Source organism: Fundulus heteroclitus, chromosome 7 (genome assembly GCF_011125445.2).
Source record: "Fundulus heteroclitus isolate FHET01 chromosome 7, MU-UCD_Fhet_4.1, whole genome shotgun sequence".
Classification (NCBI taxonomy): Eukaryota; Metazoa; Chordata; class Actinopteri; order Cyprinodontiformes; family Fundulidae; genus Fundulus; species Fundulus heteroclitus.
In genome coordinates this window covers 19,409,949-19,435,656 of record NC_046367.1, presented here as the reverse complement: position 1 = coordinate 19,435,656, position 25,708 = coordinate 19,409,949, and the positions used below count along the sequence as shown (strand labels likewise).

Sequence of the window (25,708 nt, the reverse complement as noted above, 5' to 3'; positions counted from 1 at the left end):
TCGCCTCCAAAAACACAAGTTCAATGAATCAACAATAGTTGGATTTGTACAGCGTTATTAGTGCAAACAATGACAAGCAGTTGAGACGTGACCGTCACACAGCAGCAGCAGGTACACTTTGCCAGTACAGAACTACGGATGGACATGTTTTGTGGGTGCGTCTCTAATCGAGAGACAGCCAGCACCGGCTCTAGCAATATTCTCTTTGAATAGACGGATTCTATAGGCTTGGGAGAGACGAGGATTATCCAGAAAAGTGATTTGAATAGTCGTCCAAGTACATCCTTTCTCTCCGTGAATCGATCTCCAGCACCAACAGACGACCAGACGCTGGACGTCACCTGGAATGTGAACCGCTTTTACTAGCGTGTCAGTCGTTTTTTGTTTTTGTTCTCTTAAAACGTCGCCGTCCCGGCTAAAACTCAAACAACAACGTGGTACGAAGATGCCCCTACGCCACAAACGAACGAATCCCTCCTCCCCTGCGGCTAAATACTGCGCGTTTTGTGACGCTCGAAGAAAAGACATCGTTTTGATATGAAAGTAAAATAAATACAAATAAATATATGTGATGCATTTTCAGATGTCAGTAGAGAATTTAGGAGGTTAAAAAAAAGGGGACAGAGATAAGAAAAACAAAAGCGATTTAAAACATGGCTTCTGATCCTCGAGCCGGGAACGTTTTACTCTTACAACAAGTGTCCGGTAACTACACACGGTGGCAGTAAGCAGCGAGTGAAAGTCGTTCAGTTTACACGGGTAAATTACCACGGCGAAGGTTTTAGTTTTCCATCTGCACAGACTGTAGCTGCCCAAAACAGCAGAGTAACAATCAGACACCCCCCCACTTCTTTAAGATATAATAATCCGAAGCAGCAAAAAAAAAAAAAATAAAAAAAAATAAGGACAAGGTAAACGACAGCAATGGCGTGAGATGCGCTCAAACTACACATCAAAGTAATACCCCAATCAAAGTCAAACTGTAGTGTCACAGACGGAGCTGCAGGTTTCAGAGGACGGCCGGCGACGCCGAGGGAGAGGCTCGGTTAGAAGATCTGCTGCTCAAAGAGGATCTTCTCGAACCCTTGTGGAGCGGTGTGATAGAAGTCGCTGAACTGGCAGTCCAGGATGGCGCTGTCGTCCACTGCAACCCAACACAAGGCAAAGGACAGGGTTAGGTTCTGGAGGCGTTCGCCGTTACAGAGCACGCATGACATTTAGCTCGTTCCTTAAAACAAACAAAAAAAAACTCTCAAGAAGGAACACAAAGGCATTTTAGAACTAAATGGACAAGTCCTCTTTGCAAATTATCAACCAAATGAGATGGAAAGCATGAAGGAAATCCTACGGCATTAACATTTTCTTGTTCAGTGTTCAGAGCCGCGTGCAGCGTTAGCCTCCCCCCCCCCCCCCAACAGATAGTGCTTTGCATGTAGGCCAAAAGTTTACGTTTCGTTTCGTTTCATCTGATCTGATCAGATCAGATTACCTTCCTCCGCCCGTTTCCTGCGCTCCCTACCTGCCGGGTGGCAAACTGCAAATGCATCTTCCTTTGGCGTTTCTGCTCGCAACTCTTTGATAGAGGCCTTACAGCCAGCAGCTGTGCCTTCAGTAGCTTCTCCCACCTAAATGACCACTTGTCCTGGATTTGAGCAGGTAAATGAGATTATCTGCCAATGGAGTGAGTGTTTTAGCCCCTAAATTAAGATTATTAGATATATTACATTTGAAATAAGACGACGGAGATGAGTTGTTTCTATTTTAAGTGCATAAAATCTTATTCCGTTGGCGGATCATTTGAACTCGCCTGGCCAAATCAGCGACAAATACACTAATTTAAAGAAACTTTGACTTGCTTTTGGTTGCCTTTTTGCAGTGAGCCGCTGGCCTCGCAGTTTAGGAGGACGTCCATGTCTTGGTGGTCTGCAGCCGTGCCGCGCGCTCTCCGTTCTGAGAGGATGGATTGACGTTGAAAGCTGGAGATATTGTCTTATAAGCTAACGGCGCTTTAAATGTACCTGCGACGTCATCCAGGACCGGCCTAAAAAATCCCCAATAAAAAAAAAAAAAATCATTCTAGTTTAGGATTGTGAAATTACAAAATGTGAGAAACTTTGCACACATTTTCTTTTACAACCCATTCTGAATAAAAAGCCGACCGTGGCTCAGAGTTGTCCTGAGACCAGAAAGTCATGTCGGATTGCAGCTTTCCCCTGCACCACAAATCGGTGTGCTCCTGAGCAAGGCACTCAACGCACATGTGCGTGTTTCTGAGTGCAGCTGGTGGAAAGCGGCGCGTGGAAAGTACTTTGAGTGTTGAATACGGCTAGAAAGGTGCTTTAGAAGCGTCCTGCCCATGTACAATGCCTTATAAAGCTACAATAAATTACTTAACCCATCATTGTAATTACTGTGAGTCATAAAATCTAGGCCTTTTCTTCTTAAAGGACGCTGAAACATCAGCCGGATCACAACTGTTTTTTTACCTTGCAAAATGCCAAAAGTTTTTTTTTCCCCCTCCCACTTTGCAAAGCTCTTGCCGTAGTGACAGACGCTCTGTGCAAACAAGCTTTCTGCGCGCGGGGGAGACGTCGCCTCCGCCTCCCACTCAGAGAGCAAGCTTCGCCCGGGTGATGATCAGCCACCAGTCTGAGCCGTGATGGATGCAGAGGAGATGCCCGGAGATAACGGCTGAGAAAACTATCGCGTGTTTGCCCAATATTGTGCAGCCCTGATTTTTAATGGATCAAAATACTCAGAGGAACTTTTTGTCTTTGGTTCCCCCCAAAAATGCCGCGATTATTGCCTAGACCGCCACCGACAGAGTGGGACACCCCGGTATATTTGGCCGTTCGATGACTACCACCGAGGAGGGGCGATGTGTTTAGCATACTTCTGTTTATCCTGTTAGAAGGAACCCAGAAAATGCTGTGAGGAGCAAAAGGCCAACCTGATTCACGACAATGTCAGGGTTTCTTCCCTTTACTGATCCACCCTCGTCTGAACGTTGCAGCCCCAGACTGTCCTGAACAAAAAGTGACTCTGCGGTATTTCGTTTTCTCCTTAAACTCCGGCATTCAGTTAAATAGCAAAAATAAAAGGACGTTTTTCTCAAGCTTTAAAGAGTGAAGAAAGAAATACATTTGCATATACCGCCCTCTTCTGGAAATCAAATGCAACTGCAGTTTAAAGACTTTATGGTTCCAAATCTTCATCTTCTGGATTTTAAGTTGGACCCAAATCTGTAGAAATATTCATACATGTCTGTGCAAACCAACTAGAAGTTAGCCTCCCTGGTGGAGGCTCTTCTGTTTGTCTACCTCAACCTGTGGGCCTGACGCTTCTACTTACCATAAACTACCGGGTATACTGTGCCCCGGATCCCTGAGGCAGGACAGTGCATGTTCTTCCCGTTAAGATACAGGTTCATCTCCACGTGGTCGTACGTGATGCCCTGAGGTACAAAAACAACGCACACGTAAATAAAGTGCAGAACGTCTGCAAACCTCATTTATTTCTTAGATTGGATGCTTGTGCTGCATTTGTGCCTTACACAATTTGAATTAGTTCCCATTTCTTGGTGCATCTTAGTGGGATTTCAACACAAAGCAGCACATGGTTGTGAGGTAGAAGGAAAACTCCAGACAGTTTCCTCCATTTTTGAACAAGCAACCTAAAAACTGTGATGTGCATTTGGGTTTCATGACCTCCTTCGCTCTGATACCTCACAACGCAACACAGTGCAGGTACCTGCCTTCATAAAGTCACCTACTTAGTAAAAAAGAGCTCATCTGCGTTGACCTAATCTCAGTATAAACCCAGCTGTCCGCTGAAGGCCTTTATTAGAGAGAACTGGCGAACAAACGGCATCATGAAGACCCAGGAAGAGCCCAGATGGGTCTGGGAGGAAAGTTCTGGGGACGTTTTAAGGAGGAGTGGGCTCCATCAATCAACACCCCAACCTCTGCACAGCTCACAGAGCACTTTTAAGTCCACGTGGCAAAGAGGACGGCAGACCTGCACACCTACCAAGAACACGCCTCAGATCTTTATTGCCAGACAGAAATGGAAAGCCGTGCATCAGTTTCCCTCCACCATTATGCCCTGCTTGGTGCTGGTCCATGGCGTACGATCCCAGGAAAATATACGTACGTTTGTGGCTTTAATATGGTGTGAAAAGGTCCGTCTGCTGCGGATACTTTTGCAGTGCGCTGGGCAGCGTGGTCGTTTACAGCTTTAATATGTAAATGTTTGCACTAGGGCTGAACGACTTTGGAAAATAATCGAATTGAGATTTTTTATCTTAATATTGCGATTTAATGCAAATTTTTTTCAGCTTAATTTACCATGTCTTTTTAAACATATGCAAACAAAAAATCAATTTGTTTCCTCGCCGTGTGGATTAGCTGCTAAAAGACCCACAGCATCTAAACTCAGAGCAGAAATCTTTGCTTTCTGACTATAATATGTTTCAACCAAAATTGCAATTTTGACTTTTCTTTGCATTAACCACAAGCAACAAAAATGGCCTCTAAATAAAGATGTTTGTAAACAAGGACTATTTAAAAGAAGAACTTTTAATGTTTCTATTAATCAGAATATTATTCAAGAGAACAGCTTGTCGATCCTTGTTAAACATAAAGTGCAACCAACAAACAAACAAGTCTATGCATTAAACTGATTGACCTGTACTTAATGCTATGTATGATTATATAAACTCTAAAACAAGTAATAAAATTAGATTATCTCACTGCTGCAGCTCTCTACCCTTCCATGTGGAGGCAAACCCACTTTAAAGACACTAAAGGACGCGTCTGATTCACTTATTGTTACGTAGCCAAAAATTGCAGACCTCTGCGATTTGGAAATTGCGGGGGTTTTTTAAATCGCGTTTATATTGAAAATACGATTAATTGTGCAGCCCTAGTTTGCGCTGCTACAGGTTACTTCGTGATTTGTGGTATAATCTCTTACAGTGGAGAGCAGACAAAGAATGTGCGAATAAGACAATGGTGGTCAAACTGAAGGTATGTGATTCTGTTTTCTGCGCTGTTCTTCTGGATTTAAGCGCTAAGGTGGATAAACGAGAAAAGCAGGAGGCTTTTGCACTCCGCTTCATGACCCTGCAGGCTGATCTGGACTGCGCTCTACACTCGGCTTTATATTTAGTGATTTGAACCAGTGAGTTTGCAAGTGAAAGCCATCATGTACAACCCTGCTGTCAGACAACACGCATTCACTGACCTGGATTTATCTCACAACAATAAAGGTGCGGCTCCAATACATTTAATATTGTAACTTAGCTCAATATTTTTTCTCTTTATAGTAGGTACACCTGGTCTGGCGTTCTGTTAGCTGTAACATCATCCAAGGAAGACAGATCATCTACTATTACCATATAACATAGAAAGGATTCCTGGATCAATGTGTGCTTCTGTTCTTTTTGTGTCTCTGTTCTGTCTTCTGTAACCCCAGTCGGTCGAGGCAGATGACCGTTCATACTGAGCCCGGTTCTGCCGGAGGTTTTCCTTCCTGTTAAAAGAGGGTTTTCCTCTCCACTGTCGCTTCATGCATGTTCAGTATGAGGGATTGCTGCAAAGCCATTGACAATGCAGACGACTCTCCCTGTGGCTCTACGCTCTTTTAGGAGGAGTGAATGCTGCTTGTCAAGACTTGATGCAATCTGCTGGGTTTCCTAAGAGAGGAAACTTTTTGACCAATCTGTCTGGATGATTTGATTGAATTTGATTTTGTAAAGAGCCTTGAGATAACATGTTGTGAATTGGTGCTACATAAACAAACTTTTATTGAATTGGAGAAAAAAAAAATAGTTTCTGATTTCATAAAGTGAAGCTCATACCTTTTATTGTGCCATTACACATACAGTGTAATCTTTTAAGCTTTCATTTTCTGTCATTTTGATGATTATGGCTCACAGATATTGAAAAGCCCAAAATTCAATGACTCCAGAAAGTTTTAATATCACATAAGATCAATGAAAAAGCATACAATAAGCAGAAATGCCAGGCTCCTGAAAGGCATGTTCCTTTCTGTGAGAACAACACTTGGTTGAGACTCTTTTTGCTAAAATACGGGATCAATGCAGCGTGGCATGTTCAGGAAGAACTTCAAGCAACGTGGATTCTGTGCTTCTCCACTCTTCCTCCAGACTCTGGGGTCTTGATTTCTAAACGAAACGCAGAATTGACTTTCATCTGAAAACAGGACTTTGGACCGTTGAGCAAATGTCCAGATCCTTTTCTCCGGTTGCTCCGGTTACGCCCCAGCTGCTGGTGCTCGTTCTCCTTCCACTCAACTTTCTATGGATATGCTCAAACATTTTCACAATATTCCAGTTTTTCAGAGACTGAATTTTGGGTTTTTATTATCTGTAAGCCAGAGGTCCTCAATGTGGGGGTCGTGAATCTATATAGTATATAGGTTTGAGCTGTGGTCACACGCATGTTTTACTACAATCTTGCTCCTGTGCAGTAACCTGGATGCAGCCTTACAGGCTTATCTGCATCAACCTTTTCTCTCTTCCTCCACAGGTGGCGCTAGAGCAACTGCAACTCAACAGGATCAGATATCTTTAAAAACCTACTTCAGCAACTCAGTTCAAAAAGTGAAGCCCATACTCTCTATATATACTAAAGACGGATGCATTTCAGCTGTTGGTTGGTGATGATTTTTTATAATTATGGCTTTTCCAGCTAACCAATAGGGACGGCTTCATGTCCTATGCGCACAGGTGTGTTGACGTTCGTTTTTTTTTGTGCCTTTCTTCATGCGTCGCTGGTAAAAATCACGACCCAGCACCTTGAAAATGCCGAGTCTTCGAACTGAAAGCCACAGGAACGTTAGCGTGTCGCTGCACTTACCACGATGTCGCCCTCCTGAGGAAGGCTGTTGGCAGGCAGACGATTCTTCTCCTCGTTGTTGTGGTACACCGACCCATCATGCCGCAGCACCAGGCTGTTTGTGTCCCTGCCCAAAGGCACTTGGTTCAGATTCACCTTCTGGGTGGCCACTCCAACTCCCCACACACCTAAAAAAAAAAAATAATGTTTTAGATCATTACATTTTGGTGGAATTGTTTTAATGCAACTGATGACACTAAATTTGAATTCATTATAAAATCAAGGACTTACCGCTGGACTGGATCTTAAACTCAAAGTAGCTTTTGTTCTGGTGCAAAGGAGCATTGGCGAGGCAGCCCCCGGTCCCACATATCCTCCGGCCGCTCTTTACAATAACAACGTCTGTGCCTGCGATGCAAAAACATCACCAGTAAATTCGCTGATCCCCCCCCCCTTACTGGTCTCTCGTCTGGTTTCATCAAATCTGTAAACGGGGTGAGACTGAAGGCAGGTATTGCTGGATGACCTCGTGCAACCTGTAAACGCGTTACCTCATTTTCAGTGGCTGTGCATTTTCCACTGGAAGCCCCAAAGGATCTCTGTGCTGCGATGCTTGAGGAAAGAGGCTTTATATCCTCCCTGAGGAGGCATGAACTCCTGAAACATGGACTGTTGTAAATTTACACCCTGCAGGATTTAACCTCCAAAGGTTAAATGAAGCATTTCATTTATGAATATGGAGGAGAGGTCCAAGTCCTCCAATAATAAGCCAAATTTTGCTGAATTACTTTTGTATATAAAGCATCAGGCTGTCTTAAAAATGGGCTTTAGCAAGAATAAAAAGAAGCCTTAAAAAGTATTTCTCATTTATTTTCTTCCTGTGCTCCTTTCTGTCTTCTTGTCAACTTCACATGTGCAATGCTGTTTTTTTTCTTTTGTTTTTGTTCTCAATAAAGTATTGAATGAAAAAAAATAACCTGCTCTAAACATTCCAGTTGTCGGTTTTTGACAGTTAAAATTTGCGTCTAAAATACATTTCCCTTCATTGTTTTCCTGTTTTTGTGCGCGTCCTGATGGTCAGAGAACTCAGCACCGCTTTATATAAGCATCCATAGCGGTTCTTGAGAACGGATCCCTTAAAGTGGAACTGATAAAGTCAAATAAAACATTAACCTATATAGGTGTATTTGCAACGTTGATTATTAATAAAGTTTGCTTAATCACAAAGAGAGGAGCGGTCTCTAATTCTCTCGCTGAACAGGACGGCACCAGCAGCTCAATTACGCTGTTAAACTAAATTAACTCTTGCACGCCCCTGCAACAGGAAAGCCACAGGAAGAGTCCTTTTTTTTTTAAAGTTTGCCAGTAATCATCTATATTTCAGAGGCTTTGGGGGGGAGAAGATGCATCCATCAAGTGATATTGTCTTTAGGAAAAAGTCTTACGGGACAGAGACCAAGTGTGCCACAAATAACATTAGCCCTACAGTTTAGCACAGGCGTAGAAAAAAAATGACGCTTTGGGATCTGCGGCGAAACAAGGCGAAAGAGCCGGAGCCGTGGCTACGTCTCATCTGCAAAGCGGGAACTTGTCCTGTGCTGCGACCGACGACAGAACTAACTCCGGCAAAGAGTAAAGGAGAGAAAAGACACAGAGAAAGCGACCTCTGTGAAGCAGCTCTCTTTCCACACCGACCGGCTGCTTGTTTGATAGATGCCCTGTCTCCACCGCCATCACAGAGCAACACGGTCAAAGTGCAACAAAAGTCAACTTCGACCTTCGAACGGCCAGGCTCCACGCCGACGTGGGACCTGCGCCGCACTGGCGCTGAGTGAAGCGAAAACGAAAGCTTTTCGTAGAGGATTTCAGAGCGCAGGGGGAGCCGGTGTGGACGGCCCCTAAGAGTACGGCGAGGGGCCAGCGGACGGGCTCGTGGTCCGCAAGGTTTAGCACAGGAACCCACCTCTGCTCGGCCAGAACACTAGAAGCTGTGGATGGATAGGGAACAGCAAGTGAAATGACTGGAGGCTTACTGCCGAGGCAAAAGAGGACAGGGTCATGGTGAGGGCCAGAGAAGAACCCTTTGTAGAAAACCTAGAGGAAGAAAAAGCTTCAAGTTTCAGAGAAACCTAGAGGATTCAAGAGAGTTCTGCTCAGAGGGGCGAGCCTAACTCCCTGATGAGATGTGTGCAAACCTGGTGACCTAAAAATGTACTTTACAAGAAAAACAGGCAGTTCCCTGTTAGGTCTCAGCTGTATGCAGGAACACACAGTGAATTCCCATCAGTACAGTCCATGCCCACGTGACTGCCCGAACGTAATCAAAGATCTGGGATCCATATTTAAGGGAGACCAGGCAGCTGCATCTTGTCCTTATCTTCGCAGAGATGCCCCCCCCCCCCATCCCATCCCATCCCCAAGTAGCTCAGGTATCTGATCCGGATGCCTCCTTCTCACCTGATGTCGGATACGTTGAAAACCATGGCTGGATGTTCTTCTAGACTTTTCCTTCCTATCATTTCTGACGCTCTTTTCCTAAAACTACCAGCAAAACGAGAGACTTTATTTCTACATAAGTGAACAAACTTACATCATGAGTGGGATTCTTTATCGTTCCCCTTTGTTTAATTTTATATATATATATATATATATATATATATATATATATATATATATATATATATATATATATATATATTTTTTATTTATTTTTTTTATTTTTTAATACATGGTATGTTAACTGTAGTCACTTTCTGTAAAGAGTGTTCTATATTCTACTATATTTACCTCACTCCTGTTTTGACAAATTGAAGATCTATCTGTTGTAAAAAAAAAAAAATAAATAAATAAAAAGGTGTGTTTTTGTGCTTATCGTACCATTTCTCTATGCATGTATGTGAGTATATAGTATTTCCCTGCGACGATCTGAGTGGATGAAATCACTGAATAAAAGTCTGATCGTGTGTTCGGGCTGGTTGTTTTCACTCAGAAGGGGAAAAAAAACCTTTCCAGCTTATCACCAACGACACACAGAACTGCCGAAAACTGGCTTATTTGCAGAAAACGTACAGAATTCAGTTCAGACCTTTAAACGCACAAAGTTCAAGCAAAAAAAAAAAAAAAAAAAGATAAAAACAACGAAAATATAGCAGGGGAGAAAAAAAAATCTACAATAGCAAAAGCAGCTACAAGCTAACTAGCTCAGTGGATTTTTCTTCCCTCCCCTGGTCGCTGCAAACATGGTTCTCCCAGCTGTAAAACGGACCGGTCCACAGAACCCTGCTCACCCATGTGATGAGTGTCCAACTGGACGGTGGGCATCTCCTTCAGCGGGATATGCCCCGAGCCGCCCTCTCCGCAGCAACCCAAGCAACACGTAAACATCGCGGCCATTCTTGCCTCCCGATCCCAGCAGCCAAACATCCGGAAAGAGGCCGTCAAACCAAAGAGCGTCCCGCTGCGTCAGAAGGTTAAGAGCGCGGCCACCGGGACGCGGCAGCGACCCCTGGCGGCCGAGGGCCGGCGCTACAGGAAGCGGCCGTTCCCTCCGCCGCGTCCAATCACAGCGGCATAGACAGGCAGTTGCTCCTGATGGCATGGAAACAAGGGAAGGAAATCAAGGTCAACGCTTTCTCCACGTGACTCCGTGACTATTGGGTATCGATGTTACGTAACCCGCGAATAAACAGAAAGTGGATTAGGGTTTGATGGAGGCATCCGGTTTTAGTTGTAACGCGGCGGGTTTGTGTCACAGCGGCCACAGGGCGGATGCGTGCGGGATGTGTGATTCGAACTGGCGCTCAAAAACGGCGCTCTGGACGCACTTCAGAGCAGCGAGCCTGGGCGTCAGCACTGCTGCTGCTGCCGGTGTGGGAAGTTAACAGCTGCGGAGCGATGTTCGTGTCAACACAAAGCTGCCGAAGTAGTTCACAGTTTAAGACGCCAGGACCTACTTGACAGTTTTTCACGCTGTAATGTTTTGCATAGCAACAGCCCCTCCCCCACCCGGGTTGCTAAGGGATCGTCTGCAAATGACTCCGCAGCGACAAAAACGTACACTTTAAAATAATCATAATAAACTGATGAAAGTTTCCAATTAATAATAAAAAAAACACGTTAAGAAGACACGTATTTTCCCCACGGCGCGATTTATTGATGCAACAAGGGGGGGGGGGGGGGGGGGGAGTTGGTGGGTTGAATCCGCGGATCCGACGTTTCTGCGCGGCGCCGAAACGGTTAACGGCGCACCCGGAAGGAGCGAAGTCTGCACGGCAACAAGCGCCATGATTGCGTCGCAGAGGAGCGCCTCAGCAGCTGGTGAGTGATTCTTTTGGTCCAGTAGTTGCATGTTACTATGCGCTTGCAAAAATCTGTCGCAGCCAGCTCTCCTTTCGGTACCTTGCCAACAAGGAGCGAGCAGCGCGAGCGGCCCCCGCGTCGGTCGATAATCCGTCGCAGCGGATTGGCGAGGAGGATCGCTGTGATTTTTGGAGCGCAGCTGTCAGCGAACAGCGGTCCTACCGATAAAGGGAGGCAACGCGAGACAGAATAGTTTGTCGTTGAGTTGATATCCGCGTTATTGGGGTGTTTTTGAGCAGTCTGCGCGCTGGGATTCTCATCCAAAAAATAGAAGAAAGCCTCAGGATGTGGCACAGCCTTAGATGCGCAAACGGAGCTTTGGCGAGCCCATATTTTACGCGGGCACAGCGGTCCAAGCCAGTTTCACTTTCGGGACGGGAAGGCATCAGAAACAGCTGGAACGTGACTTGACAGCCCATTCCCTCGGGGGAAAAAAAACAAAAAACAAACTTGTATCCTTTTACCGCCGTGTTCTCGTTTCTAACTCGTTTCCATCCCTCCGAGTGTGGGTGCGTATTGTGAGAAGTTCTGTGTTATTGAGTGATTTTCTTTTTTTTCCCCCCCTTTTATTGGCTTTCCCTGCACGTGTTTGACGCCTGACTGACGATGTGTTCGCAGGGCACCGATGGAGCAGCTGGAAGAGGAGCTCACATGCCCGGTCTGCTGCGGGCTCTTCGAGGACCCGCGGATGCTGCTGTGCTCGCACAGCTTCTGTAAGAAGTGCCTGGAGGGACTCCTGGAGGGGAACCGTGGCCCTGCCTTCAGGACGCCCCTGAAATGCCCCACTTGCCGCAAAGAGACCCCCCACAACGGCGCAAGCAGCCTCCAGATCAACTACTCTCTGCGCGGGATCGTCGACAAGTTCAGCAAAATCAAAGTCATGCCTAAAACGTCCGTTTGCGCGCAGCACTGCGGGGAGCCGCTCAACATATTCTGCGCCACCGATCTGAGGCTCATTTGCGGGGTTTGCGCAACGACCGACGAGCACAAGGGCCACGGCTTTAGCTCCCTGGAGGACGCGTATGAGCGAGAGAGGGGGGCGTTGGGAAAGCTGCTTGGAGAGGTGGAGGGCTGGAAGAGCGCGGAGACGCGCTCCTGCCTGGAGACGCTGCAAGCCAGCAAGAAAAAGGCGCTCCAGTCGGTGAGCAGGGACGCGGAGAAGGTGACCGACTACTTCGACAAACTCGTCGGATCCCTCGAGTGCAAAAAGAGCGAGATCCTTTCCGACTTCGAAACGGTGAAGCTGGTGGTGATGCAGGCGTACGACCCGGAGATCGCCAAGCTGAGCGCAGCGCTGGAGGAGCAGGAGCGAGCGCTCGGGCTGGCGGAGTCCTTGGGGAGCGTCTCCGAGCCGCTGCGCTTTCTGCAGCAGATGCAAGAGTTCCGCGAGAAGATGAAGGTGGTGAAGGAGAGCTCCCTTCCCTCTCGGAAAGACGCGGACGTCGGGGCCCTTGTGCGCAACTTCGACGTGAAAAAGTGGGACTCCCTCAGGCTCAGAGAGATAGACAAGATCTCGGTCCCCCACGAGAACGGCTCGTACCAAACAGGTGGCTCTCGGGCAGCGTGGTCCAAGCGGATCGTTTTATCCCTGGCTCTCTTCCTGTCAACACTATTGGTCCTGGTCCTGTGGCTGCCGCACACCGCAGCCGACGTGACCACGGCGATCCAAGCGGTGCTCTCCGACTGCTCCCCTCCTGCTGCTCTGCAAGGAATCACTGACATGTGCGCAGGTTGGATGGGTGCAGATCAGGATGTTAGCAGCTTCTTTTCAGCCCTGTCCACTAAGTTCAAAAAGTTATATCAACTGCTCCCGAAGAGCAGCTGGTGAAAGGAAACACCTATTTACACTATTTTTTTTCTTTTGTTGTTGTTCCTCAAGCTTGAACCTCAATGAAGCGTAAAGATCAAACAGAAATCACTCTAAAACATCGGAGGTTGCAATCTAGACTAATTATTATGTAGAACCTAATTGTGTTTTTTCTTTTATGATTTTTGTACACTAACGATTTTTTTTACTTGATTTCTAAAGAAATAAACGTGGGGAAATCCCGAGCCACTGCTATGACTGTTTTCCTTCAGAGCGACAGGGTAAGAGGACGGGAGAAACTTGGCGCTCCCCGCGCCACATGATGATGATGATGCTGATGCTGCTGCAACCTCTTCAAGGTTACAAACGTTACGTAACACACGGCCCGTGTGAAATATTCAGCGGGCTGCAGGGGAAGCTGTGTTACACTTTTTTTTTTTTTTTTTTTTTGCTTCCATGCAACACTGGAGAAAAAAAAGAAAGGGGAAAAAAAAGAAAAACAATATTCCGCATCTTTGGTCGGAGGATGAACCTCAGCACCGAGCGGATGCTGATCAGCACGTTTCCGACGTTAGATCAGAGCTCCTGCAGCTCGCTGGTCTCACGGCAGATCGTGATGCTGCAAATCCCAAACTCCCTCTATGGGGACAGTGGGAGCGCATCACATTTTGCCTCTGAGCAAAATCATCCAGCGATCTTTGCTGAAAACGGGTCAGATCAAACGAGCGAGGAGTCAGTTATTGGAATAATACACCTGTAGGTTTATTTTATTTTAATTTAATTACTCTGCTATAAGGGGGAATCCCTTGTACATAAGATTATTCCAGAAAGTCAAACAGTGATGTCATCAAAGATCATAATTCAGCATGGACGTCACACGGGTCTGTACATACGCATATATATATATTTAGCTTACTGTTGCCAGGCAAATACAGGATGATGCATTAATATTTTAATTCCCATGCCTTCTGCATTTATATAACCTTACACACACACACACATCTATATATATATATCTATATATCTATATATATATATATATATATATATATATATATATATATATATGTGTGTGTAAAAATGGAAACTTATAATCATTGCATAAGAAAACACCTTCAGCGCATTCTTCCCGATTTATAAAATGATGCGAATTTAGAGAGGTTAAAAATAAGCCTTTTTTCCCATATAATAAAACTTGAATGTCTTTTTTTCCCCCCATTTCATATAGTTAGGATGAGTCCGGCACTCACTGCGCGCCGATCCTTTTCCAGAAAAGTGGATAATGTAGTCCCAATAATATGACGCAATAATATGTCAATAATATGACAACGCATCGTTGTCAGCATAAACGCGGAGCCACGGGGGAAGTGTTTTGATGGGGAAATGTTTTTTTGATAGAGAATATTAAAATAAAAAGGGAGCCATGAATGTGGACACTGTGGCAGCGTCTAATAAAAACCAGTTTAAGAGGGAATCGTTCAGCGTTGGCACGCAAATAGAGTCCATTTCTTTTCATGTGGACAGATTTTTTTTTTTGTATCCAAACGATGATCAGTCGGTATTAAGAGTGCGTTCAAATACCTAAACGGGGCCTAAAATATCAGTGGTTTACGTCAAAGCGAAACTCTGAGCCAAAGAAAATACGCAGGCCACATTTTCAGCACATACGCTTCGACAAACCGAGACTACAATGAAACGCATTTAAAATAAACAATTTTTTTTTCTTAAAAGTCCAAAATATTCTTAAAAATACAGGAATCTCATTAAAATTGTTTAAATAAGCAGTTTATATTTTTTTCAAAAATGTTTTTATTATAAATACTTAACAGGCCTGAAAAGGCCCGAGTAAAAATCAAAGCTGTGGAGTGTGGACAAAATGTCGGGCCCCGCATCACGCAACGGAGGAGATAAAGAAAAACCGGATTCTCGCTGAAATATAATGATTTAATAAACGGGTAAAAATAAAATAAAACATAACTTTGATTCGGATATAATATAGTAATTGTGAAGCTGGTGTTCCCAGACTTCAGAATACTTTCCGTTTCATAGCCGCTAATAAAAGCGAGTAAATAGGCGCCGTCCCCACTGCCTGCGACACAAAAACTAAAGTCTTATTGCAGAGGCCCGGTGAGAGATTATCGCTGACCATATTCTGACTTCACGGCAAAAAGCCGGAAACGCGTCCGCTTCTAGCAGCGCTTAAAATGGAGTCTGGTGGAGAACCGCAGGACTTTAGAGAAGCAGACTGTCCTGTACGTTCAGCGGCCACACGAAGCTTTAAAAATGTTTTTTTTAAAGTGACATTTTTTATTCATTAAAAAGAATAAAAATCAAGATGAAAGCCAGTTTTTATTTTTCGGAATGCGGTGGGCTGAATAGTGGCTGGTGTTTGGGGATCGTTTGATCAGACGACCATGAGCAGCAGAGGCCGCGCAGGCCTCCTTTCAGGACCGCCTGTAATTCTGGAGCAACGGGGGAAAATATCAAGAGCGAACAGCTTTAATTGGTATTACTTTCTCCAATAACATAACAATAAAGCAGACAAAAGATATTAGAGGGGGAAAATAAATAAATAAATCACAAACGAGTTCAGTTAAAATTTTTATTTCTCAAAATATTCATATTTAACAAGATGGTATCAAAATCTTCAAACACAAAATAGTTCATTGGGGGGGGGGAAAAAAACCAAACAATATTAAACTCAATGTAATCCAAGTAATCCCCCAGAGAGGGTCTGAGAGCATTCGGCTGGATGGTTGTTAACACTGAGTGCGAGTGGTCAGCTTTGCTTCAGCAGCACGATCAATACTGGAGACTTCAGCGAGTCTTAACTCCAATATTTACGTGCTGCTACAGTAAGGCGACCGGCGAATCAGGAGGCCAAATGGCCTGGAAGCGTTTCATCACGCTCATTAGCAAAACAATTATCCGTGTAATATACACTCAGGCGGCCAGTGGTCGTCAGAGACGTCTGGAGGGACCTGAAGCTCGCCGCTGCACCGTCTTGTATTATTCAGGCTTTATTGCGGCAGCACGGCATGGCCTGCATCTCAGAGTAACCCACAAACCATTCTGTGCTGCTACACCACCGCCAGAAGTGAAAGTGCATGCTGGTCCTCTGCGTTTCCAACTTGCCTGGTTGTCCCCGCTTCAAAACAGACGAGGAGGAGCTCCATCTGAAACGGAGAGAGAAAGACAATTCAGTCTGGGACGTCTGCACAGGAGATGCTTTCCAGTCTGGAAAAACTTTCACGACGTTTGGGAGACTTGGCTGCAGCATTTTGGTTACATGGAGACAGACGGCTTTGATGTTGGATGAGGAACGAGGACGGAGGGTCCGGCCTCTTCACAGGACAGTTCCTGCTTTCTGAACTTAATCTATTGCTTCACGCGAGTTGCTTAACGCAGAGGCAGCGTCGTGTCGAAACGAGAAGGGGCCTTTCCCCAAACTGTTGCCACAACACTGGCAGCAGTGTTGACAAAGATTAGCTTGGTGTGATGTAGTCTGAGGATTCCCAAAACAGCTTGGAGACGCGGTTTCCACTGGCCACATGGTGCAACAGAGTCCCCCCCATAGTGGGAGGACAAGTGTTTTCCACATAATTCAGCCAGACGGACCAAGTAGATCGACCGGTTTAATCGGGTGCAGTGATCACAGCTTTGCTGACCAACACGGACTTCCTGTTTGCTTTGAGGTCCGATCTGCGATCCGGATCCTGACCAATGGTTGCAGGTTCTGGTAGTTCTGAATCGTACAAGAAAATTAAGGAATTGCAACAAGCTCATCGTCTAAGCACCTCAGCACAGACCCACTTCACCACCTGATCCGTTTTAAACAAAATAAAATGCATCAAAGAACCGGCGACTTTTGGATGCGTTCAAGGACCAGAGGTGATGGCAGTTTTCAGTGTTGATGCATTTAATAGAAAGAGCCGATCAGAGGAAAGCTGGCCTGATTCTAGTCTCTTGGAATATTGATTGGTGCGCCTCTAGATTAGATTTTTAATGCGATGGCAAAACTGCGTCCCAAGCTCAATGAAATCCAGCGAACGCAAATACTTCCAGAAAAAAAATGGGAAAATAATCAGCTCCTTATCTTAAACACACATTATTTCGTACCAACTCAGCTACATTAACTATTCCAGACCCGTCACAATTTTCTTTCTAATTGTGAAACTAAAGAGACAGCAAAGTATTCATGTCAGAAAGTCTCCAATACAACCTTGATGAGGGAGGCTGGGCTTCTATTCAGAAAGCCATTTGCTTTAGAAAAAATAAAATAAAGGGTGCAATATTAGGAATGTGTGCGACAGACAACAGGTTCTTTACCTATTCAAGTACTACAGTACAAAACTAGTAACCAGCTAGTATAAAACTCGCAGCTCAAAAACAAACTCGGATTAGTGACTGTAGGGGAAAAAATATAGAATTTGTACAGCAGAAGCAAAAAAAAGTATAACATATCTCCAAAAAAAAAAAAAAAAAAAAAAGTTAAAACTTCCTTTGGAAATATAACAAGTTGTCAACTATAATATATTTGAAGCTTAAAGCTATTTAAACACAGCATCTCCTTATAGGAGTCCCCGTGGAGTTGGGACGTGGCGATTGTTTTGCCACTAGAGGTCTCAATGGACCTGTGATGCTGACCCTACTCTAAACGGACTCAGCAGCCAGAATCTAATAAGACCACGTCTCTTTACCTTAGAAAACCCGTGCAGCTGTTAGTCGCGTCTCACAAACTCCAGAAAAATATCAGGTGATGGATTAATTGGGAGTACAGCAGCATCACAAGCTGCTGGGCCAGATGAACGGCGGTGCTGATTTTGTTTTAACACCTTTACTGTTTGACAATCAAACCATGTCTAATAAATAATATTAATTTGTCGCCTAAAGGGGTTAAATATGTATGAGACTTTTGTACGCTGCACATCACCGCCCCAGAGGTCGAAACAGAGCGGCTATGTGCATGAATTAATTTAGAAGTTAACACAGGATTTCAGCAAACGGCCTGGGATTAATATCTGGTGGCAGACGCAGAGAAACACGTCGTACGCAACTTCCTGGCGCGTCAACACGGACACTTCAAAATTCCCAGTGCCTGCTGTCTTCACTGGACAATTGGAAGCAGATCACAAAAACGCTGTGTTAATCTTTTTAATAATGATAACTCTAATAAGAGCATTCATAAAACTCAAAGTGTGTCAGAATGCCAGAGCATACGGTAGCGGTGTGTGGACCAATATGTTGAGAAGTTTTCACCCCTCACAACTAAACTTTCACTACCAAGACTATTTTTGCAAAATCTATTTTAAAAACAGACTGTAAAGAAACATGACATTCATTAGTTTGGTAAATGTATTGGGTTAAAAACAAAAAAAAGTTAAATAGATTATATTATAAATATGACGATATACATACCAGCACTATGTCAAAAAAAAAAAAAAAAATCTGAAAAATATAAGCACAGATGCACAACTTCTGCCTCACTGTGGTTCCATTAAAACTTTACACATGGGAATATAAAAAAAATAAATAAATAAAAAAGTATAAATGGGACATATCTAGTTCCAGGCTTAAAAGAGACTTACACCTTCTGTCAAAAAATATAACGGCTGTAGAGTCGAACAATATCAGAAGTCAAAATAACATATAGGAATAAAACTAAATACGACCTTGAAGGTTTGAGGAAAAATACTGAAGGGATGACATGCTTTCATTCAAACAAGTGTAAACCACGCACTGTGTGACTGATAGGGGACAAATTTTTTTTTAAAGAAATATCTTTTTTTTTTTTTTAAATTAAAAATGTTGACACACACGTCCTTGCATACACATAAAACAGAGCAAAGTCATTTTAAACTGTTCGACAAAAGCAGCATGAAGAGATGTTAAAATAGCGCTAGGCTAAAAGACACCACATCCCCCGTCAAAACACAGTGACAGTTAAGAGGCTTTGAACTACAGGAGAAAATAAAATAAAAAAACATAAAAACAGTGTAGTGGGGAAAATATGTGCACCCAAGCAAAAATTTTGTATTTACTGCGCTGGTGTGTATTTATTAAAAAAAAACAAAAACAAAAAAAAAAACCTAAGCACTTCTTATAAAAAAAGGCTTTCTGATCATGTGGCTGTAAAGTGTTTTCTTTTTATAATAAAGCAGCTTACAGACACAATTCAAACAAAATTAGTCATTAGATGGACCCTGAAAGCTGGACGTGGAACATGTTAGTCTAGCAAGAAAAGAAGAAGGTGCATGCATTAAAAAAAAATAAAATTTAAAGTTCCAAGAAGAAATGCTCAATCAGCAGGGGACTAATCAGGTAAGCCAAATAATTTCCTTAGACACTAATAATTACTTTCCAACTCTAGTCATGAACCCTTCTCATCAATGACTAACCTCTCCCATTCTTCTTCCTCTCTTATTTAAGGAAGCCAGCCTGGTCAAGTCACCTTCACTGCTCGGCCTTTTTAACCCATTCCTGACACTTGCTCCTGACACAATGTCCTCAAAGAGTCACCCGCCCCCGAGGCTGAAAGGTCAAGTAACCCTCCTGCACCCTGCTGGGTTCAGGGACACGGACATGACCATCCATCACCTCCCCGGATCAAGTGGCCCGCTCAGGCCGGGCCTCTTCTAAAGGCGCCCACCTGTACGGGGTCGTCACCTGGGAACGCGCACCCAACCCTGTCCACGCTAAAAAAAAAAAAATAAAATAAAATCTGTTTGAAAAACAAAACTGCTTGGTAGATATGCATCGACTTATCCGCTTTTACTCTGGCGTGCAATTAAAACAGCAATTCTTAAAACTGCTAATCAGGTACATTAACGCCACAGCCGTTGGCCTTGTTAAATTAACATTTCAAAAATGTTTGGTGAAAAAAAAAAAAAAAAAAAAAAAGGAAGAACAAAAGAGAAGTTTGTTCAGCTGTATGCAGAAATAGGAAGTCTTAATCCAAGAAAAGCCAGCTACATTTGCACACCCAGTAAAACCCTACAAGCACAGGCACAGACGTGTGGACTAATTTGTATCATGGGACAGTCGTGGCTATGCAGCCTCTTTAGGTGCACCCCGACCTTTCCATGTCTTGTAAACTCTAATTGTGATGCTCAAGGCTCACAAAAATGCATTGATTAACGAGCGCAGAGCTGCAAAGACAAACAGGAGCAAAAATATATATATATAAAATATATGAAAAAAATAAATACACAAATAAGCCTACTATCTCATTGAGTGCAGCATCTAACTTTATTTCACAGCGCAAGTGTGCCCTACAATATTTTAGGTTTCTGTTAAGGTCTACCACCCAGTTGTAACTCAATATTTTTTTTTTTAGCAGATCTAGCTTAAAAACCGGACGGCAAATATTAGGCTTCCCCAAGGACCAGTTTGCCCACAGAGTGTCAGGTAAAACATTTCACCCAAACCCTAAACAAGTGGACCAGTTCCCACAAAACAAAGACTCATACTGGAGGGGGGGGGGGGGGGGGGGGGGGGGGGCAGCCGTCAGCGGATATATTTCAGAGCTCTCTGGCAATTATTAATTTTATTTGGAGTCATCTGAGGCTTCCTCTTACACGAGACAAGGAGAATGGAGACAACAACAGGCTGCAATGATGCCGGTTCATCTGTGTGGCCAGGAAACTCAATTTACACTTGACCAATCAAGAGGCACCTAACAGAAAAAAGTAAAAGTAAAAAGAAAAAAAAAAGCTACAAAAAAAAAAAAAAAAAAAAAAAAAAAATGTCATGCTATCTTTTTTTTTTTTTGCTATTCATGCAAATTACCATTTGCAAAAGAAAAGCAATGTTTAAAGCAGGATGAAACTGAGTGTGCTGCTTCTGCAGACTCCCATATGCAAGTGGGGCAAAAGAGGAAGCAAGGCAAAAGTGCGAGCTCTGCTCTCACACGACCATTCAACTTGTTCAGCAATTACTCAAACACAACCTAAACTATTATTTAAAAAATATTATAAGATGCCAAAACTGAGCTGATTCAAAGTGGAAGAAAGTGAGTATTTTTTTCTTCAGCAGCATTTATGCTGAAATAATCAGACCCTCACAGTGACTGAGAATTTTTATAGCCTTTGCACAACATGGCCAATGAAAAGTAAAATAATTGTGTGACGACACAATAAGCTGTAAAATTATAAAATTGTTCCTTATGTGGATGTGTCTAGCTGCTTACTGACAAACCCCCCAGTTCAACTTTAAATACAACAGTGATGATGGAAGTACACTTAATGCAGAAAAACCTCTTTCAAAGCAAAATAAACAAGATACTGTACCTAAAAAATATATTAAAAATTTGAATAAAAATATAGCAAGCAGAAAGAAACATGGCAAGATAAAATTTGAGTAAAACATCCGAAAAATAAGCGTTCCTAATTTTTATAGGCTAAAAGAAGAAAATTGCCAGTTACATTACTTTTATAATGCTAGTGCAGCATCCAAAAAGCAGCAGCCACAAAATACACCGTGTGTGTTTTTGCTTCCAGTGCTTATGCAATTTATTAAACTAGAAGCTAAAGTTTGATAACAATAAAAAAAAATTAAAAGAAGCATTAAGATATGGTTTAAATACATTGCTGTTCCCAGCACATAACCTCATTTTGGGTTGACTTTGGATTTGCACGCTTTCAAGCCACGTTTCATGAAATCTTCATTAAACAAATCAACACATCTGACAGTTACTTGCATTGCTTAAAAATAAAATATATATAAAAAAGGCATATCACATTAGTGCTAGTGCAAACCATGTGCATGTAAAAAGCATGCAAGAACTCCCAGGGCTGCCACTACTGATATGAACCTGGAGCAACGTCATGCAAAAGAAAACGCTCGTTTCCCCTCGAGAATGCACCTGAAGCAGTTTTTTTTTTTTTTTTTGCAGTTTCACCCAAGTCCTCGACTAAAAAAGAGCACTTGTACCAGTGATTACAGAACTTGAATTGTGTCTGCAGGAAAAGTGACTGACTGTGTGACAGCTTCTGTTTTATGCAAATCACATGCAGAACTGAAAGCGGCGCCAGTACCTGGAAATTAACCAACCAGACCCATGAAAACGGTTCCTGTCAAAACAAATTTGAATACTATAAAGTTTATGCTGAGTAGTGCACAAAGAAGACAGAGAAGGGTGGGGGGGGGGGGGGGGGGGGGGGTGCTCTGCAGTCAGGCTACGACACATGAGCAAAGGCAAGAAGAGAGGCACGGTTTCACCAGGAAATGCGGGTGGGAGCCCATTTTGCCAGAGGGGTCTGAGGAGACAGAATGATGAGTCACACAATGTCATGCTAACGGTCTGAAACGGCACAACGGGGCTCCGCAAAGATAGTGAACAGGCGAATATTGAAAGTGTGCAGGGGAAACATGAACCTGCGGCATTTCAAGCAAATTAACACTACAGGGTGGGATTGCCATGTGCCAACGTTAGCGCCTCTTCCTGGACAAAAAGTGTCCATCCGACACGCCTGCGTACGTCACATACCTAGAAGAACTGTGCCAGAAAAGTACCAGTACCATCCACGACTCCATGCTTTGAAGACACGACATTACGTAATTAAAAATAGGGAAATATACCTAAACGAGGCAGGGTGGGTGGGAATATCAGAGCGTCACTTCAGAAAAGAGAATTTAATTTCTGCCTTCCCTGAAAAATAAAGGCGCCCCTACAAAGTCACCCTTTTTTTGAAATTTCAATTGATGAGCTGATACTGACGGCTGCATCACACCCGGTGTAGTTATTGTATGCACATGATTTTTTTTAAGATACATCTACGACCTGTCAGAAATCGGTGTATTTTTTTGTAAGCATATGATTTTTTTTTTTAAGTTACACCTACGACATGTCAGCAATCTGCCTTTCAATCTCAGATTTTTTTTAACAGCAATGAGGGTAAAATAAGAGAACACCACAAAGAAGGCTTTAGCCTTAATGCATTAATAATAATACTATTACTAGTAATAACACTACTACTACTAATAATAATAATAAAGGAATGCCCTTGCAGAAGAATATTTTGACAGCTCCATGTCCCGTCTCTACTTTACACCACATCCATCTCTACTGTCAAGTTATGTGTGTTGATCTTAAATGCTAGTTTAGGCCCATAATGTTCATCAAAATTATTTATTAGCAATACCTTTTATAAAATAAAATAAAAAATAAGCCTTTTAGAGGTTTGCATCACAGTCAGCCTAATTTTACTATAAGAAGTGAGAACTCTGAGCAAATTCGAGTGATTTATATATTTTTTCCACTCCACATAAAGATGATAGTCCTAAACCTCATAATCACACACATGTCAAACTTTAAGACAACAATAACGTTTAATGCTGTCCCGACCCTGAAATTTAAGTCTCCTCTTAACAAGCCAGACGCACAGAGAGCGCCACTGTACGACAACTTGCCTGCAGCTGCGTGCTCATGATCAGTTTTCCATCTCAGCAGATTAGCCAATTTCTCTCTCTGAACTGCATGCCCACAAAGATGACCAAAATCTCACTAGATGAGCCAAGCGGTTTCACAATGAATGTGACGCCCCCAATTCAGAAACAGCTATTACATGAAAGGGCCACATGCGGATATTAATGAAGACAACAGACACGTTTAAGTCAAACTTCCACTAAACCCTACAACAACACGCAGTCTCAATGACACTACATCACAAAAATAAAAAAAAAGGCTATTAGTGAGCAGCACACCTCCAGATCTAACCAGGCTTGACCAGAAAAAAAAAAAAAAAAATTACAGATGTACCTGCCTTGGATCGTTTTTAACCATTTGAGACTAACTAGCTCTGCGTGTGGTTAACAGTATTGACAGCGGTTCGTCCCAATAAGAATAAAGCGAGAAAACATAGAAAGGCCTCACATTATGTAACACTTCAAACCGATCTCTACTTGCAAGGAAGTAAAAAGGGGGCGGGTTCAGACGATCAAACCCGCACAGCTTCCCTTATTCCTCTCGTTTCCAGAAAACAGACGCAAAAACGGCAGACAGCTGGAAAACATATCTATCGCCTTTAAGAAGGTTACGAGGATGATGATGAAGAAGAAGCGCTGGGTCCACTCAGCCATCCTTCAATCTGCGACCAGACCACCACTTTTTCCCTTTTCTTTCTTTCTTTCTTTTTTTTTGCCTACTCTGAAAAATCAATCGGTGCACAGGGCATTAAAACAGAAGTGCAGCGATGCTAAGATGGGTGCAAAAAAACAAAAAAAAGGAGGTAAAGCAGAAAGCAACGCCCGATAGTGTCCTACGATAACCCCCCCCCCCCTCCAAAAAAAATACCGACATCAAAGTAAGCTGCAGAAGCACCCAAAATAGATTTTTTTTTTTAAAATAATAATCTCAATTCACACTACCCCTTGCGATCATGACAATTACTCCTTACGTTACAGACAGCTGCAGTTTGAGTGAAATCATCTCAAGTTGCATTCAGCGATTGATGTCACTTGGCGCAGAGCCATAGAGATCACCCCCCTCCTCCTCCTCCCAGGTATTCGCATCTTTTTAAACAGACAAAAAATAGCAAAAAATTAAATAAAATAAAGGGGAAAGGGGCGAGTGCGAAGCGGTTGATAACAATAAATCACACCGACGTGCCATTAGTAGACATATATATATACTTAAGATCAGTTTGCAACTCGGGGAAAATAACGTTTTTTTGGGTAATAATCGCCACTGCTGACTTTGAGGTTATAAAGCGATGGAATGACAAACTTACCGGGTCTCCTCTGTCTAACAAGCCCCCCCCTCAAAAAAAAAAAAGTCCACACATTGCATGTCACAAGCGCGTACAAAATGTCTGCCTTTGCTAGCAAGATCGTTAAAATTAAGTTACTACCAAAAAAAAAAAAAAAAAAAGCACCGTGTCCGTCCCGGTCTTTCATTTTGATCCCCCCCCTCCCTCCTCCCCCTCCCAGACTAAACCAAGTGCCGTATGCATTTGTTGACACTACCGACTCTCCGCTGCCTCGAACCTGGCAGCCTCTGCACCTCCCGCTCAAAACTGACCATTGCACGAAAAAAAAAAAAAATAAATCTCCGTCCATTATAGCTCAACTTTTATCAATAACATTTAAGTACCTCCTTCTTGTGACTTAAAAAAAAAAAAAATAACAATCCTGTGGATTGTATCTGAAGTGGCCCCCATCGCGCTTTGGATAAAAAAAATAATAATAATAATCCACTGTATGAGCGCATTTTCCTTCTACCGCTACAGCGCAGCAAAGTCAGAAATCCCTCTCATTGAGGTAGCACGCTAAGCTAGCCTGCTAACCGCTCTGAGTAGTGTAGGCTGCCAACGCTGGCCAAACGGCTAACGTCTCCCCGCCACGGACGGTCTCCCTCCTGTTTTCCACGTATTTCCTCTCCTCAAATCCGGTCGAATTACCAGAAGAAAATCGTGCGTTCGCGTCTGTGGATGCAAATACCTGTGTTCCCGCTGAAATACAGGATTTTCTTCTCTAAAAACGCAGTTTGGGTTTTAACCGCTTGGCTTCTTCTCTCTCCCCCCCACCTCTCTCTCTCTCTCTCTCTCCGTCTCAGCGACAGCTCTCTATATTCGCAGCAGCATCCTCTCCCCGCAGCTGTTGAGGCAGTCGCTGCTCACTCGAAAATGGCGCCGAAAGATACACTCCTCATTCAAATTCCAAAGCTCCTCCCATTCTCCTGATT

At 43.4% G+C, this 25,708-nt stretch overlaps 2 protein-coding genes and 1 long non-coding RNA gene across 5 annotated transcripts; 1 reads left to right on the top strand and 2 right to left on the bottom strand.

Annotated features, from left to right (window-relative positions):
* Positions 1-10,399, bottom strand: spryd7b (SPRY domain containing 7b). The gene is made up of 5 exons (XM_012864372.3): positions 10,148-10,399; positions 7,152-7,268; positions 6,882-7,048; positions 3,352-3,454; positions 1-1,144 (listed from the first exon to the last, which is right to left on the bottom strand). The coding sequence occupies exons 1-5, from the start codon at positions 10,281-10,283 to the stop codon at positions 1,047-1,049; spliced, it is 621 nt and encodes a 206-aa protein (XP_012719826.1). The 5' UTR covers positions 10,284-10,399; the 3' UTR covers positions 1-1,046.
* On the top strand, positions 10,378-13,278 carry trim13 (tripartite motif containing 13). Of its 3 annotated transcripts, none has more exons than XM_012864371.3 (2): positions 10,378-10,481; positions 11,838-13,277. In XM_012864371.3, the coding sequence occupies exon 2, from the start codon at positions 11,845-11,847 to the stop codon at positions 13,045-13,047; it is 1,203 nt and encodes a 400-aa protein (XP_012719825.2). In that variant the 5' UTR covers positions 10,378-10,481; positions 11,838-11,844; the 3' UTR covers positions 13,048-13,277. The 3 variants fall into 3 exon arrangements, with proteins under 3 accessions (XP_012719825.2, XP_012719824.2, XP_012719823.2); XM_012864370.3 differs by lacking the exon at positions 10,378-10,481 and adding an exon at positions 11,043-11,177 and having other exon boundaries at positions 11,838-13,278; XM_012864369.3 differs by lacking the exon at positions 10,378-10,481 and adding an exon at positions 11,184-11,728 and having other exon boundaries at positions 11,838-13,278.
* Positions 13,279-15,614: 2,336 nt separating this feature from the next.
* LOC110368645 lies at positions 15,615-25,681 on the bottom strand. Its single transcript, XR_002428259.2, has 2 exons — positions 25,465-25,681; positions 15,615-16,202 (listed from the first exon to the last, which is right to left on the bottom strand). It is a non-coding gene; the product is annotated as an uncharacterized LOC110368645 (long non-coding RNA).
* Positions 25,682-25,708: the final 27 nt, after the last annotated feature.